At 45.1% G+C, this 16,295-nt stretch overlaps 1 protein-coding gene across 5 annotated transcripts in view; it reads left to right on the forward strand.

The window, feature by feature from the left end:
- Eif4e3 (eukaryotic translation initiation factor 4E family member 3) overlaps positions 1-16,295 on the forward strand; it is a 77,163-nt gene that overhangs the window by 43,404 nt on the left and 17,464 nt on the right. For 4 of the 5 annotated variants that reach the window (XM_038320959.1, XM_038320955.1, XM_038320957.1 and 1 more), the window contains exon 2: positions 6,108-6,180. Coding sequence is in view for 2 of the 5 variants with exons in the window: in XM_038320955.1 (XP_038176883.1) it covers positions 6,108-6,180 (73 nt within the window). In the remaining 3 variants the exon portion in view is untranslated. Of the gene's footprint in view, positions 1-6,107; positions 6,181-13,918; positions 14,012-16,295 lie in introns of those variants that run through there. The other variant, XM_038320960.1, reaches the window with a different exon arrangement.

Below are 16,295 nucleotides of genomic sequence, written 5' to 3' on the forward strand. Positions count from 1 at the left end.
AGAGGAAAAAGTAGAGGATGAGGCTAGTGGCAGAACTGGGAGCTGTTGATTATGGGGGTAATTAGTTTCTATAATTTTCCTCTCCAGGCCTTTGTTGGGTGTGTTGTCTTCCTCCTGTGCCCATCCCTTAGCAATGATCTTGAATGTTCTTCCTCCAAAGCTATGCTACTTGTACTCCAGGCATCGATCTGTACGTTGCCTGTTTCAGTGCAGCAAAGGACAGAGAATGGGCAAGAGTAGTTATGTAGGAGGAGCGAGGGATTTGCCACAACACCTGCTCTGTGGGTCACCATGCTGAGAGTGATGCCTCAGTCTCTGTTGAGAGGTAGTTTAGTCCTAGGAGGAAGGCCGTGGCTTTAGAGACATAAGACGAAGAATCCAGATCTGCTGCTTCAAAACGAGTGTGCAGACTTGTTTCCTGCTTCATAAGTGTAGGTCGTGATGCCAATCTAGCAGAATTGCGTTACAAGTCAGAGCTCATACATGACCAATAAAAGGAGGCTGGGATTGCATCCCAACTGTTATGTAGAGGGCAGGTAGATAGAACTTGGATAGAACAATTCAAAATCGGGAGTCTGATTCCCATGGCATTATCTCTTTATCCTGTAGATTCCAGAGAACTGGAATACAGGCCTGATCCTACATTGTGTGATGGCCCACATCTGTGGTCTTCTGAGAATGACCACAGTTGACATCTATACTTCCTTGTCAGGTTTCTTTCTCCTCTTCTCTCCTGGGAAAAATAAAACAGCTCTCTGCTTTGTTCCTGTGCTTCCAGGAGCTTGGGGGTGAGAGTGGGGAATTCAGAAAACAGAGGTGCCATCTGTAGAACATATTCCCCATGGGACAAAGGCTTTGCCTAGAATGATCACCACTGTCCTTAGCTCCAAAAGAGGTAGTAATGAATCTTTGTAGTGTGATTAAATATTAAATTCTCCGAGACTCTTCCATGTGTACATCAGGGCTTTCTACACTATGTATTTTGAGCCAGAAGCTTCTAGATTGTGGGGCATTGTGTCTTGTGCATTCTAGGAGGTTCACCTGTTTATTTATAGCAATACAAAATGCCTCCCAGTGTTGCCTTTGATCATTTGGGTCACTGCTGTTCCAGATGAACACCCTGGTCTGCAGGCAGAGGGCTTTGATTAGTAGTATTATAGTATTCTGTATAGAGAAAGGGATCTTTGATATTGATAAGGTAAAAGATACAAGAAAGATGAATGTTGCATATGTGGTTGGTTTGGGTAAGGATGTCTTATTTGAAACCTATGATACATCTTTGCCCTTCAGTTGTTTGTGTGGCAGTAGCCTAACTCAGTCTACACTGACAAACAAAGCAGTGCTGAGGGTGTAACCCAGATGCCACGTGTGTGTGAGGCTCTGGGTTCCATCCTCGGTAATGGAAGGGAAAAAAGCAGTCACAGTAGATGACAGCAGATGAGACACCTTGAATCAGCAAATCCAGTGCACGTTGACCTGCTTACGAGGCAGGTCACTGGAAAACCTTGGCTGCTTTGCCCTTCTAAAATGGGCTCTGTGACTGTGGCTCAGTCTTGCTTGTTAAGGAAGCCTTAGGTTCCCGGGTGAGGTTGAGACACAGCAGTGTGTTTTAGTGAGTATTGGGAGCAAGTTTAGTGACTAGAACAGCAAACCTGTACTGACCAGCCGAGCTAACACAGCCCTGAGAATGCTGTTGTATTAGTATGCAAGACAGATACTTATAAAACCACCCAGCAGCTAGATGAGACCCATCAGATGGGAGCTACAACTTCCTTCGTGAAGTAACTGGGAACCTGACTGTCTACTTTACAGTTGCTGAGGTCAATCACCATGATCAAGTGTAACCTGAGGGAGAAGGGGTTTATTTTTTGCTTAGGGTTCCTGGGAAGCTAGAGTCCATCACAGCAGAGAAAGGCATTGCATGGCCGCAGGAGTAAAAAGCTGGCCTATCCCATTCCGTCTGCACACAGGGAACAGAGAGAACAGGGAAATGGACAAGGCGATAAACTTTCAAAGCCCACCCCCAGTGATGCGCTTCTATCCAGCAAGGCTCTACCTCCTCAAGGTTCCCTCACCCACCCCACAGAGTGCCACCCGTTAGGTACTTGTCTTCAAACAGGTGGTTTTCATCCTGACTACCGCGCCGAGTTCCTGTGGAGCCCGACATTTCCTCCTAGCCCTGATGCATTGGTATCTAGCTGTTAGCCTGTCAGAGGATAGCTACGGCCGTGGATGTTCCTGTTGAGTGTCATGAGGAACTTTCCTACCCCGCTCCATTGGAAAGACTGTTTTAAACCATGTCTTCTAATTCACACAGACATACTTTTGAATTAAAAATAAGATTAAGCAAAAGTAATAGCCGTGTTGAGAACACACCGAGATCCCTTAGGAAACGACGCTGAATAGGACGGAGGGGCTGCTCAGTGGCTAAAGCGCTTGCTGTGCACCATGAGGATCTGCGCTTAGATCCTCAGCACCCGTATGAACGCCAGGCACCGTGTGCTCGTAAGCCCCTGCCGCTAACCCTCCACCAGCACTGGGGAACTGAGACAGGAGAACTCTGGAGATTTACTGACCAACTAATGTAGCCCCAACAGCAATCTCCAAGTTCAAAGAAGGACCCTGTTTCAGAAAAATAAATAAATAGAAGTGGAGAAATATAGAGGAAGACATCTGACATCAACTTCTGGCCTCCATGCGTGCACATATGGGTGAACGTTGTAGCACATGCATGCACACACACATACCACACATGCAAACAGAAAAAAAGGTAGCTTTTTGTTTTCTTTTAGAAATGCATGTGTGGGTGAGAGAGTTAGTGCTTGCTGTACAGGTGTGAGGAGTTGGGTGCTGGTCCCCAGCACCCGTGCAAAGAGCCAGGTGTGCTAACCACATCTGCAACCCCAGTGCAGCACACTGGACACACAGGAGGATCCCAGACATTTGCTGATCAGACAGTCTAGTCAGTTGGCGAGCTCCAGGTTTAGTGAGAGACCCTGCCTTCAAAACTATGGTGGAGAGTGATTCATGGAGATACCCTGGTACACCCATGCACACACAGTGTATACACTGAAAGGCAGTGTGGAGCTGGGTGCACCCCAGTTATAGAGCACATGCTTGGCATGTATGAAACCCAGGTTTTGTAATTGCTGTGATGTGACCTGACAGATCTATGATGTGGGATGAGGAGCAGCCATCAGAAGCACTTCACCTGGTTTTGTTAAATGTTTGCATCCTTGGGACAGTTGCCATGCCTCCCTGAGCCCCAGAGTACTCACCGTAAAATGGTCACAAGCACCACTGTAAGCTATAGGGCCCCCGCAGGACTGTGTCACTCAGCAGCGGGAGTCACCTCACACTGGCTGCCGACTCTGCTGTCTCCCACTGCTGTACAGCCTAATTGCCTCCTTCCAGATGCTTCTCCTAAGCTCTGGAAACTCAGCATCTTCCACTTGGACAGAGAAACAGAGACTTTAAATGACTTGTATAATTGTCTCTTTCCCCAGAGTATCAGGAGGAGACCAGACTAGAAACAAGGATTGTAAAAGAGCTCCAGAGACCAACAGTGACTTTTGAAAGTTAAATGGTAGCTACCACCTGCATGTTTGATTTGTATAATTTGACATGATAATGTCCAAAGTGAATACTCACATAATATTCTAAGCTATTTTAAACTGAAGCGTAGCTTTGAAAACCAGTGAGAATTTCAAACATATAATTTTATTCTGCAGAGTAAAAAGCTGCAGAATTCATTCCCTACCTTAGGCTCTCACCTGCTCGCTTCCTGAGTGCAGCTATGGAAGGAGTCCTGTCTAATGTGCTTGCAGCATCTGGGAATAAATTTGCTGGACGTACTTGAGAGAGCAGTCATCCAGGCTGCACAAAGAAAGAAAAGCTAGTTGGATTAAGTGCCAGTTGATTTTCATATTTAAGCAATAGACTTTCAAATAGTCCATGCCTGGCAAAAAAAAAAAAAAAGACTTTGAGTTCTTTCAGTTTTTTCCCTAATGTCTTTATAATCTGTGGGTGCAATAACCTGCTTTATGTAGCATATTTGTCTTTGTCCAAGTAGGTGTGATCACAGTCCAGACCATCCATGCTTCCTGGTGGGTTTCTTTGAGGTCCAGGCAACTGCTGTTCTCACCAGTGTGCTGGTCCCTGTGTGTTCATTGTCCCCATTCACTCAGGTCAGCTTAGGTGATACCTGATACAAAAAGGCAATTATGTTTGTGGTAGTGGTTTTGCTTTTCTTTCTTTCTTTTTCTTAAGTGTTTCAAGACAGGGTTTCTATGTGTAGTCCTGGTTGTCCTGTAACTCACTCTGTAGACCAGACTGGCCTTGAACTCACAAAGATCTGCCTGCATCTGCCACCCAAGTGGCTGGGATTAAAGGTGTATACCACCACAGCTGGGCTCGTGGTTTTACTTTGTAAAACATAAAGTCATAAAATTTGCAGTTAGGAAATGATTATACACTCATGACTTGATTATTAGAATTTACCTGCCTCGTGGGTAATAAGACATCCTTGCCCCTAAACTAGTTCATAATAGCTTCCTTACTGACCTCTAGACAAGGGAACTATGATCAAAAATGCATTTTAATGTTTTGATTTGTTTGTGTGTGTGTGTGTGTGTGATGTATCTATGTGTATACCATTGTGCAATCCACATGTGCATGTGTGAAGGCCATGTGCATGTGTGTGAAGGTTGATGCATATCGTCCTCTGTTGCTCTCTGCCTTATGTTTTGAGATAGGGTGGTCCCTCACTGAGCCTGGGGTTTGCCATTTCAGCAAAATGACTGACCATCAAGCCCTTGAGATCCACTTGTCCCTGCTCTCCCAATACCAGAGTTACAGATGTCTGTCACTGCCAGTGGCTTTCACATGGATGCTGAAGGTCTAATGCTGGTCCTCATATTTATAGGGCAAACACTTCCCTCTGAGCCATTGCCCTCAGCTCTGAGGTTTTCATTGGTCCCTCGTGGTCCAGAATGTGGGCAATGGAGCTCTGGCCGCAGGGTCTTTGCCATCTCATCACCTCTGTATCAGAGCTGCTGTGGTCTTCTCTACATCTTTAGGATATGGTACATAACAAGTCTCTGGAAAGTGTTTCACGTTGACGACCCCTGGGACAGTATCTCTTAGGGTCATTACTAGGGTCAGTGCCTGGTGAAGGGTGTTCTTTTATAGATTCCAGATCCTATTATGTCAATTGTGAGCAGAGTGTTTCCCCCTTTAGCAGCCCTTGATTTCTCACCCACAGCCAGACACGGGCTTTTGAGCATTGTTTGTGTGCTGAAGTAGCATCTTGGCCCTGATGCTAACAAGGATCCCAGTGCCTTTGAGCACAAACTGCTAAATCAGCAGGAAGAAAGAGAAACAGTAGTGCCAACAGAACGTCTGACTATGTAAAGATAGGCACACCCCAATCCAGGAACTGTACTGGGAAGCCAGTCTAAGTGCATGTTTTTTTCTCCCAGAGTATAAACCTGTAGTGTGTTGCCATCTAGTGGAACATATAGAAACTAGAGATTAATGTGTTATGGCCATACAGTTCACAAGAGCTACTTGCGTGAGCTCAAGGGAAACTACTGAATGTTTGGTTTTATTTTAGGCAAGAAATTCAGGGGTGAGGCCAAGACTGATTGTTCATAGTATTCTCTAAAATAACTGAACAATCCTCTGTTTCCCAGGGGTGTGTGGGTATTTACGACCAGGGGTTATAGGGTTTTTAAACCAATCACCCAGAAGAAAAGGGTGCATTCTCATTGCCATTGGCAAAGCAGACAACTTTTTTTTAATCTGAAGTCCCGAACAATGCCTTCATAGTCATAGGATATTTTCATACCTTTTACTATGTTGTTTAAAAGTGTCCAGACCTTTCTTAATTTTTTTCACAGAATAAAAATCCTATTGGGAAAAGCAAACACATGCCTTCACAACAACAACAACAACAACAAAGTTTTAATTCTAGCCAGCATCTTCAGATGTCCTGTTTGGAGGCTTTAGACATGTGGGATGAAAACCTGTGCAGTTGGTTATATTGGGGCATGTCTTCTGATCACTGACTGGATTTGTTTGCATCTCTGTTGTTTTGCTGGCGGTAGGTCACTCCCTGGTGCCACAGCAGCAGAGTGTGCCTCGAATCTGAAGAAACTCTACACTGTGCAAACAGTACAGGTGAGAGGGGAAAGGGACATCCTGGGTCACTCGGGGGTATAGGACTCCATCACCTACCGTGAAATTTCCTACTGCTTTGGCAGCCCTTGCTCAGAGCTCCACCCTGGAGTTGACCTTTAGGTCTATTTTCATGGCAACTGTTTCTCCATCTACCCCAGAGGCAGGCTTTCTCTGGCCCTAACTGAGTCTCTCACCGAAATCTTTCAGCGATGCACAGAGAGGCAAGAGTAACACACAGACAAGGGTGAAGGTTTAGAGGCATTCATCCTTGCACCCTGTAAACGTCTACGTGTCAACCGCATTCTGCCTCTGTTCCTTTATGTTTCTGTATAACTGGTGTGTGACAGTGGCATCTACCTCCATTGATCGCTGGAAAGAATGAGTATGACCATGTCTTCACTATTTGGTAGGATATTTGATGTTCAAGAGACCGCCCCCCAACAAGTCCGTAGTTCTATTTGACCTCTCTCAGTCTCTGACACTGGTGTGTGTCTCTGTGTATGTCTGTCTGTCTTTCTCCTTCCTCCTCCCTCTGTCTTTTCCTGTGTAGTATGCCTTCCTGTGCACGCGCATGCACTCATGTGAAGGTCAGATCTAACCTTAGATGTCATTCCTCAAGCAAAGGGTCTTTCATTGGCTTAGAACTTGCCAAGATCAGGCCACCTGGCAGAGACCCAGTTGTTTCAACCCCCAGCTCACCATTACTGCGAGTAGAGGTGAGCCTCACGACACCTGCCTTTTTAAATATTAGTGCTGGTGAGCCAGGTATGGTGGCGGACGCCTTGAATCCCAGCACTCGGGAGGCAGAGGCAGGAGGATCTCTGTGAGTTCAAGACCAGCCTGGTCTACAGATCAAGTTCCAAGATAACCAGGGCTACACAGAGAAGCTTTGAAAAACAAACAAACAAAATACCAGTGCTGGCATCAAACCTTTATAAGATTGGTTTAGCCGTTTCCCCAGACTTGTTCTTTCATTTTCTACCCCTAAAGACAGTTTTCAAAACCTGATTTACTTTGTTAATCCCATTTTCTGTTTATTCCTAAACAAATTCCACTAAGTTTCTTTCCCTTGGTGCCCTTTCTAGCTGCCGATACAAGGCTCTCGAGGCTACATCGAAGCCATGTTGGCTTACATGTCCTGGATATTCTACAAGGCACAGTTTAAAAGCATGTTTCCCCCTCGTGTCCTAAATTTTGTCACATCTTGTAATTCTATTGGATAGGCATACTGATTGTGTCCCGTGCAGAGCAGGCGCAGACTTCCTTTTTCCTTTCAGGCCTTGCTGCCTGCATCGGGTTTAACAACTGCGCTCTCATACTCACACAGTCCCAGGTTCTGGGTGGTAAGCAGCGTGAGTGGTTCCTGTGAACACAGCATAATGGTGTAAGGACACCCTCCAACCACAGACCATTTCTTATCTTCTTGGGAAAGTGGTGAATATGTGAAAAAGAAACTAACAGTGTTTCTCTAGAGTCCGCCATCCGGTGCTGAGTGTGATAATGTGGAGGGAGCCCCGCCCCCAGTCTCTGGGAGAACTTCCGTTTTGCTTCTGTTTGGTGAACTCTTCCCAGGAGCCACTTTATAAACTGCAGAGCACTTGATTTTAAAGCCTGCCTGCCTGAGGAAGTTCTTCACCCCTGCTGGGATTGTGAGGGATTCCTCCTTTCTCCACTCTTTTGTGATGTGAGAGCCTTAGAACGGGTGTGATCTCCCTGGACGGAGACTAGAAAGTGGTCTTCCCACCACAGCATGGTAACAGTATATGCAGCAGGGTTTGGATCTGCCAGGGACCAATTTAAAAACCGGGGACTGATGCACACCAGAGGACAATTTTCTCTGTTGTACTGAGATAGAATAGGCAGGATGCAGATTTTCCAAGTTTAGACTTTTAAAACGTAAGGTGCACGTACCCTTCACCTGTACACCCTCTTCCGGTCAGATTCTTCCTCCAGCAGCAGCCAGCACTCCGGTTCTGCTAGTGTAAGTCCTTCCGTCTGAGCCCGAACTTGAGTCCCGTTCATTCTCTGTCCTATCTGACCTCCTTTCATGCGGCCAGTGCTGCAGGGTAGAATGAATGACTGAGGAATGAATATATGCACGATTTTTCTCCTCTGTACACTGTTCTCATAAAGCTATACCCTGTGGCGGCTGCTCATTCCCAATGGGACAAAATGTAGTTCTTGGAAGGTCCAAGGCCAAGCCTTAATCTTTATGTGTATGAAGCACAGACATGTGTGCAGTCTATGGATAAGCACAGGGTTTCCCTGTGGTTTGAAAGTTTTAGAAAGGCTTCCCTCAAGAGAGGACAACAGTGGAAAGGAGGTTGTGAACACCCCAAGTTCCTTATTTGCACAACTAACATGAGACTATGTCTGTTCCCTGAGGGTGACTGAGGGTGGGACCGGATGCAGCTCTCTGCAGGGCTTGGGTTTAGAAGCCCCTTGCAACATGTTGCCAGGTGTTAGTAGGGTACTGGGATCTGCCCCTTTGCCAGCTAGGGTGTGGGTTGGGTGTGGTGTGAGAAGTCAAATTGTCTGAGTGCCGTAGCTGACACTCAGCAACGTGTGCACATTTTTATTTCTTGTTTTAAGCCTCTGTATATCTTATTTTCTTATCTCTAAAGCAAGACCAATCGTGACAGATTTTATCATGCTGTGGTGAGGATGGAACTATAAGGTGAAAATGCCCAGTAAGTGGTGGAGGCCAGCAGTACACTGTGTTACCACCCATCTCCTGCGCTGCAGCCTCATTGCAAACACCCCTCTGTTCATGTAGGAATATTATATGCCACAGCTTCACAGTCACGCATGCCAAGTGGATACTCTCAGAAGACACCACTAAAGCCTTTTATTTATTATTTATGAAAACAAATTTGACTTGTCCGTAACTTTTGGTAACTCAGCTGTGGTTGTCTTTAGCATCTGAGGAATGGTCCTTAGTGCTTAAGGAATAGCAGGGGCAAGAGCATTTGAGCGCATGAGGACAGGCTTTCCTCTTGCTTTCTTTTCCCCCTGACTTTGTGTTTAAATTCCCATAGCATTTATTTAAACACTTGCCTAAGGATATGTGTCCCCTTCCCATTATGTCTCCATGAAGTTTTAAGAATCATGTGCTATGAACCATGACTTAACATCGGATATAATCTCTTTTATTATGCTGAGGATGTTATGCAAATCCAACTTTCATAGCAGGGGTGGGTGATGAGTAGTAGAAAATTTCTATCCCAGGGAAACTGAGTCACATGATCCAAAATTGCCATGGAAACAGCTGCTCATGGACTCTGAGGCCGGAAGTGCCTCAGCTTCTGCGTCAGCTCTGTTTTCCTTTCCCTGTGTGAGAAAAGGCGCAGGAGAGGCATCCAGAGGATCCCATGACCTTTGCCCGGAACACTCGCTGCAGCCACAGGGCTTCTCTGCTGAGAGTTAAATTTATCAGCTGCTTTCCTGTCTTCCTTAGAACGTTCCGCTTTTCATTTCAGTGTGTTTCCCACTGTTTGGACCTAGACAGGTTTCTCTCATATCTCTCTGTGAATCCTCAGCGAACAAATTCAGAACAGAATATGCCTTCTGAACTTGCCCAGCCTACACTGGGGCAAATGTAGAGCTCCCCATCCAGTGTGAATTGCACAGGAGGGCTGACTTGGAGCACATGTTTCTCAGCATTGCCTGCCTATAGACTTTTGATTCCACCTCTGGAAGCACTCTTTTACAGAATCCACCCCAGACCACGATAGTTTGTATTATCATCTTTATAAATTGCCTCTCTGGCCTCACCTCTCCTGTGTCCTACCCAGGACATCCCATAGATGACTTAGAACTGAAATTTTTAGAGAACAGGAACTGTGTGTTTCTCCTAAAAGTGGAATTTCTGTATCATTCATTATAATCAGACATCTTTGTAAACTATATATATATATATATATATATATATATATATATATATATATATAGTTTAAACTGTGTGTGTGTGTTTGTGTGTGTGTGTGTGCATGTATATATCCCACTAAGGTTGAAAAAATAAAAACATGAGCATCCTGTGTGATATAATAGTAGGAATATATGTGCCTAGGAGATGGCTCAACAGGTAAAGGCCCTTGTCACCAAGCCTGACCACCTGAGTTCAATCCCCAGAGTTCACATGATGAAAGGAGAGAACCAACTCCCATAAGTTGTCCTCTGACCTCCAGACCTTTATATGTGGTGGGTGTGGGCACACACAAACACACACACACACACACACACACACACGAGTGCATACAAACCCACACATACATGTATTTTTATTAAGATAGCAGTGCATGTCCCTTATCTGAGGTCAGGCTACTGGATTGTGCTGTGCTGTTGATGGTCATTTAATCAGGGTAGCAAATTGGTTTGCAAAGCCTGAGGAACAAAGACTGTTCCATTACAGAGGTTTCCTAAGTCAGGGTTGATGGGGACAATGGGAGAGATTGGTTCATAACAGGGAATCCGGTAATAGGAGCATCTTGAGCCCCCTTGAAGGAAGAGAGACATCTGACAGGGAAAACAGGACATGGACTGGAAGCCGACTTTGCTTGTGGAACCGTTCATGCACATTCAGTGTCATGTGTAAGAGGATTCTTCACTTATCATTTACTTTATATTCTGTATGTCTGATGAAATCAACATCTATAGACACAACCCAGAACTAGAAACAAGTCAGCTTGCTCATGGTCCTGTGCTTGCTCATGAGACTAGAGCTCATTGTATGTGTTAAAGGGGTAGGGGCTAGGAAGTGAATGAGATTTTATATTACAAACTACAAATAATTTAGTCACTTCGGATGTAAAACATGGAATATTCCAATGTTAAATCTTTTGGGGGTGTCTGTCGTTCTCTTTTACCTCTGAGCTGTAGAAGCACCCTGGCCCAAGTCAGCTGCCCACTACCTTTGGCCCTGCCACGGCCTCAAGTCATGAATGCCTCCATACTTAATCCAGACTTTAGGTCCCACTGCCTAGTGTAGGTCCCGTATGCTTCCTAGCAATCTCCTGCTCCAGAGTGTGGAGGGAGTGGAGGGCAGTCAGGAATGTTGTCTGCCCTCACTTTACCTTCCCAGAACAAGAGGAGTTTTGAGGTTGTGGCAATCCCCTGAAGCAAAAATACCCCCGTGGTCTAGAGAGATGCTTAGTGGGTAAGAACACTGGCTGCTCTTCCAGAGGACCTGGGTTCAGTTTCCAGCACCTACATAGCAGCTCACACCCTCTGTAACTCCAGTTCCAAGGGGATCTGATGCTCTCTTCTGGCTTCTGTGGTCTTTACACTTGGGTGGTAGATAGACATACATGTAGGCAAAACACCAGTGCACATAAAATAAAAATAAATCTGAAAGATTATTTTAATAATATAGTTCCCTAGCTGGTGTGTCGTCTTTCCTGTCCTTTCCACCTTGACTAGGAACTTCAGCATTTTGGACCGTGTCCAGAAAAGAGGTGTACACTGCTGTGCTTGGGTTTTCCCCAGACTCTGGCTTTCCCCCACCTCCTCAAGGTTCAGACTCCACTCTTCTCTCCTCAGCTCAGACTAAGTCAACAAAGCCTTCTGTCTGCAGTGTGAGTGATCATTTACAAACCAGCAGCTCTCTACTCTCAGCCTGGGGTCTGCTGAGTTAGAAACATCCAGCCAAAGAGGCTGACTGCTGAGTTCCTAGCTCTGGCTCTCTCCAGTGTGTTGGACTCGGAAGGTAGGGAGCCCTGGTGATTAGAGATCCGTTTGTTCACTGTGTCCAAACACTTCCCGCCATACATGCTGCGACACGGAAGAAAGCCTCACATTCCCCTTTTCCCCTTTCTCATTCTTTTCTCCTCTCCCCCTTTTCCACCTCCCTTTTTTCTCTCCTCTCCTTTCCTCCCTCCCCTCCTCTCTCTTCCTCTCTCACTTGCTCCCTTCTCTACTGAACTTTCCCTTACTCTTTTCCTTCCCCTTCCCGTTTCCCCCTTTCCTTTATTTCCTCATTCCCTCCTGTATTAGTCAGAGTTCTCTAGAGTAACAGAACATATAAAATGAATCTCCCTCCCCACCTCTTTCTCTCTCTGTCTCTCTGTCTCTCTCTGTCTCTCTCTCTCTTTCTCTCTCTCTCTCTCTCTCTCTCTCTCTCTCTCTCTCTCTCTCTCTCTCTCTCTCTCTCTCTCTCTCTCTCTCTCTCTGTGTGTGTTTGTTTGTGTGTGTGTGTGTGTGTGTGTACAGATGATTTATTGGAATGACTTCCAGGCTGCAGTCCAGCTATCCAACAGTGGCTGGCTGTGAATGGAAAGCTCAAGAATCCGGTAGTTGCTGAGTCCACAAGGCCAGATGTCTCAGCTGGTCTTCAGGATATGCTGGTATCCCAAAGAAGTAGACTCCAATGCCAGTGAAAAAATGGGTGGGCTCACAAGGCAAAGAGCAAAAACTTCCTTCTTCCATGCTCATATATGAACTTCTAGCAGAAGGTGTGGCCCAGATTAAACATGTGTCTTCCCACCTCAAAAGTCTGGACTACAAGTAGATTCACATATTTCAAACCAAGCAAAAAAAAAAAAAATCTCTCACAGGTCTGCCCTCCATATTTGATATCCGAACATGTCTTGCATGCTTATGTAGACCTCACACTTGCTTTTAGTGAACTGTTGTTGAATCACCCGAGGAGGTAGCTATGTGGTAATTCTACTGTGCGTGCAGGGGGTATGGGCTTTTGATGACTGTGTGACCTTTTCTGAGAAGCAATATCTTAAATCCAGATGTTAGACTTCACTGGACAAGGGTCTGACCTGCCTCCCGTCCTCAAGGAGAGCAACAGTGACGCTAAAAGCCAGTGAGTGCCCTGCACGCCAGAGCTGTCCTTCCACATTAACTTAGTTCCATCCCAGTGCAAGACACATGCAGGCATACAACTGAAGTCTCCAAATGCTGACCGAATGAATGGTACCAGCATCGACACGTATGCTAGCCCTTGGGTAATCATCGTGCTTTGTGGGGTCAGGGAGCACTGAACACTTAACCATCATTAAGAAGCATTGTGCTTAGCTGTACTTTAGTGCCCTCTTAAAGGCTGAAGAGGATTAATTATAAACCTGGTCCCTCTGGAAATGTACTTGCAAAGTCGAACCTGTGGTAACATTTTGGTGTTACCGAGACAGTCATGGTGAATCATTAAACCTGCACTGCTGCAGTCCTTTTCTTCCTGAAGGGAAGAGCAGGGCTCCAGGAGTGTGCAATGCTAGTTCCTCCCTCAAGCTCCTTCTCTAGCAGACATACCAACAAGTAGACAGCAGAGGAGAGAAGTTTGCCACAACAGGAAGGCAGCTGTTCGGTGCCATGTGCTCTCTAAGTGGGTCCCTTCCCACAGGCGTATCTGGATCATTTGCTCCCATTGTAGGTTCAAGGACAAACATGCACAGCAATAAACAGCTTCCGAGTTCAGTCCACCATTGCATCTTGCTAGTCTGTCTTCTTCCTGCCAGATCTGCCAAAGTACACAAGCTCAGGGATATTCTTGTTTTTATTCTCCCAAGGCTACAACCCTGAACAGGGTCCTTTGGCCTTTTCTCAGTTTTGAGATAAAAGAAATGTGTGCTGTGTGTTGCTCTCTAAGTACTTCAAATGCTATGCAAAAGGTCAGGGCTGTAGAAGACTGGCAGGGATGTCAGGGGAGGAGCTTTGGAAGGGTTGACCTTCAGAGCTGAAGTGTACTGTCAGCAGCACCCTTTTGACTTGCTCTTCGACAGGGCTTTTTGGTTTTGCAACATTTTATCCATGGATTCTGCAGAGATCATTGCCATGTCATAGCAAGAGTCTTGGGCTAGAGTTATGCGCATCACCGAATTATGTGGAGGTAAGGGCATCTGACTGACTGGAAGACACTGTCGACAGGTGTCCCTCATCTTGTAACTCTACACACGACTTGTCTGTGGCTCCTAAGACTGGAGAAAGATATGCACCAAACATACAGTAGCATCGTCAAAGAAAAGGGCTTAGTAGTTTTTAAAAATTAGGGCCTTGGTGATCAAGTTCCAGCTCTGCCTACTCATGGTACCACCATGGACAGAAGCCAAGGTGTTGAGATTTTACTTTGCAGGAACAAGAGAGGGCATCAGCCCCTCCACAGGGACACCAGTCTGGTAGATGATCTACTACCACACCATGCTAATTTTGTGATTGCCTAAATTAGCACCATTTAAGTAGAAGACTTTTGAAGTGGATTCCCTGCTGATCAGTCTCCCAACGCATACTTTATATAAATTTTTTTCCGTCCATCATTACCATCACTGCCGTTCATCCACCTGTGTTTGTTTGTGCATGTGTATGTATGAAGGCCAGAGGACACAGACTTCATATATACTACATTTTGGTACCTTATGGCCTGGCTGCCGAGCTGTTCTCTGATCCCTCTAGGAAGAGCAAGAGAAAGGGGCAGGATCTGATATCCTTCCTCTCGCCTTCCTTTCCACCCTTAGCCCCAGGCAAAGCACTACAGACTTCTTCCTGGCAGAGTCTGCTGTAAGGGAAATGTGGTTTGGTAACACTCTAAAGGCTCTGCTAAGTACCATGCCTGGAGAGTATCTGTTAGCAAGACCCTTTCCTCTGAAAATGCATGTGTTTTAGAACTGTCTCCACTCTTGATCCTTTGGATCTGACAGAGGTTTATGTGGACATGGGTACATAGGAATATAAACTAAGTATGTGCATTTAAAAATTACTGATAATGGATTATAAGAACATTTATCTTAAAACAATTATTTGGCACATATGTGTGTATATCATTTAAGAGAAAAGCAAATATACATACTAATGAGATGGAAATGCTTAATTTTTATCTAAATGAATACATCTTTGCTGAATATTTGATATTGCAGAACAGAGTTTATTCAACATGTTTTGGAGTTGATAGACATTTGTTTTTATAATAATGCTGAGAATGCCACTTTACATAAACATGTACTACAAAATGGAAAAAGTGTTGTTTTTTAAGATTTATTTGTTTATTATGCATACAGTTGGTGTGGGAGGTCCTTCTGTCTATGTGTTGCTTTTATTGGTTAATGAATAAAGATCTGCTTTGAGCCTATGGCAGGGAAGAACAGAACTAGGCAGGGAAAGTTAGGCTGTATGCTAGGAGAAAGAAGGGCAAAGTCAGAGACACCATGGAGCCACCACCAGAGTCAGACATGCTGAAACTTTGCCCGTAAGCCACTGCCACGTGGCGATACAGAGATTAATGGAGAGAGCAGTGATTTAAATAACATGGTTTCTATGTAATTATTTGGGGGCTGAGCAGCTGGGAACTAACTAGCAGCTTCCTCCAACATACAGTGTTCTGCCTGCAAATATGCTTGCACTCCAGAAGAGGGCACCAGATCTCATTCTAGATGGTTGTGAACCACTATGTGGTTGCTGGGAATTGAACTCAAAGACCTCTGGAAGAGCAACCAGTACTCTTAACTGCTGAGCCATCTCTCCACCCTGGCAAAAGTGTTTTCACAACCATTTCAAAGTCATAGGAAATGCTGTCCTAATCCCAAGACAATTTTTTTTCATTGAAATGCAAGCAAGCAACTCAAACAGCAATTTTTAAAAACAAAACATTCTAAAACATTTTTAATTTCTGTGTATGCATTGTTTTGTCTTTGTGTATATCATATGTGTGCCTGGTGCCCACAGAGGTCAGAGGAGTGCTGTTGGACAATGCTCTTGTACACTGTAAAGATTTGTCACACATATTGGTTTAATAAGATGCTGTTTGGCCAGTAGCCAGGCAGAAAGTATAGGCAAGGCAACCAGACTAGGGGAATTCTGGAAAGAGAGTCAGTCACCAGCCAGATGCAGTGGAAGCAAGGTGGGAATGCTGCACTGAGGAAAGGTACCAGGCCATGTGGCTAAAGAGACAAGAATTATGAGTTAAGTTGTAAGAGCCAGTTAATAATAAGTCTGGGCTAATAGGCCAATCAGTATTTTATTAAATCAATACGAATGACAAATCTTTACAGCGTGTAAGAGCATTCTCCCACAGAAGAGGAGGGTGTTGAATCCTCTAGATCTGAAGTTATAGATGGTTGTGAGTTGTCATGTAGGTGCTGGGAATTGAACCTGGGTCCTCTGTAAAATCAACAAGTCCTCTT

Source organism: Arvicola amphibius, chromosome 2 (genome assembly GCF_903992535.2).
Source record: "Arvicola amphibius chromosome 2, mArvAmp1.2, whole genome shotgun sequence".
Taxonomy (NCBI): Eukaryota; Metazoa; Chordata; class Mammalia; order Rodentia; family Cricetidae; genus Arvicola; species Arvicola amphibius.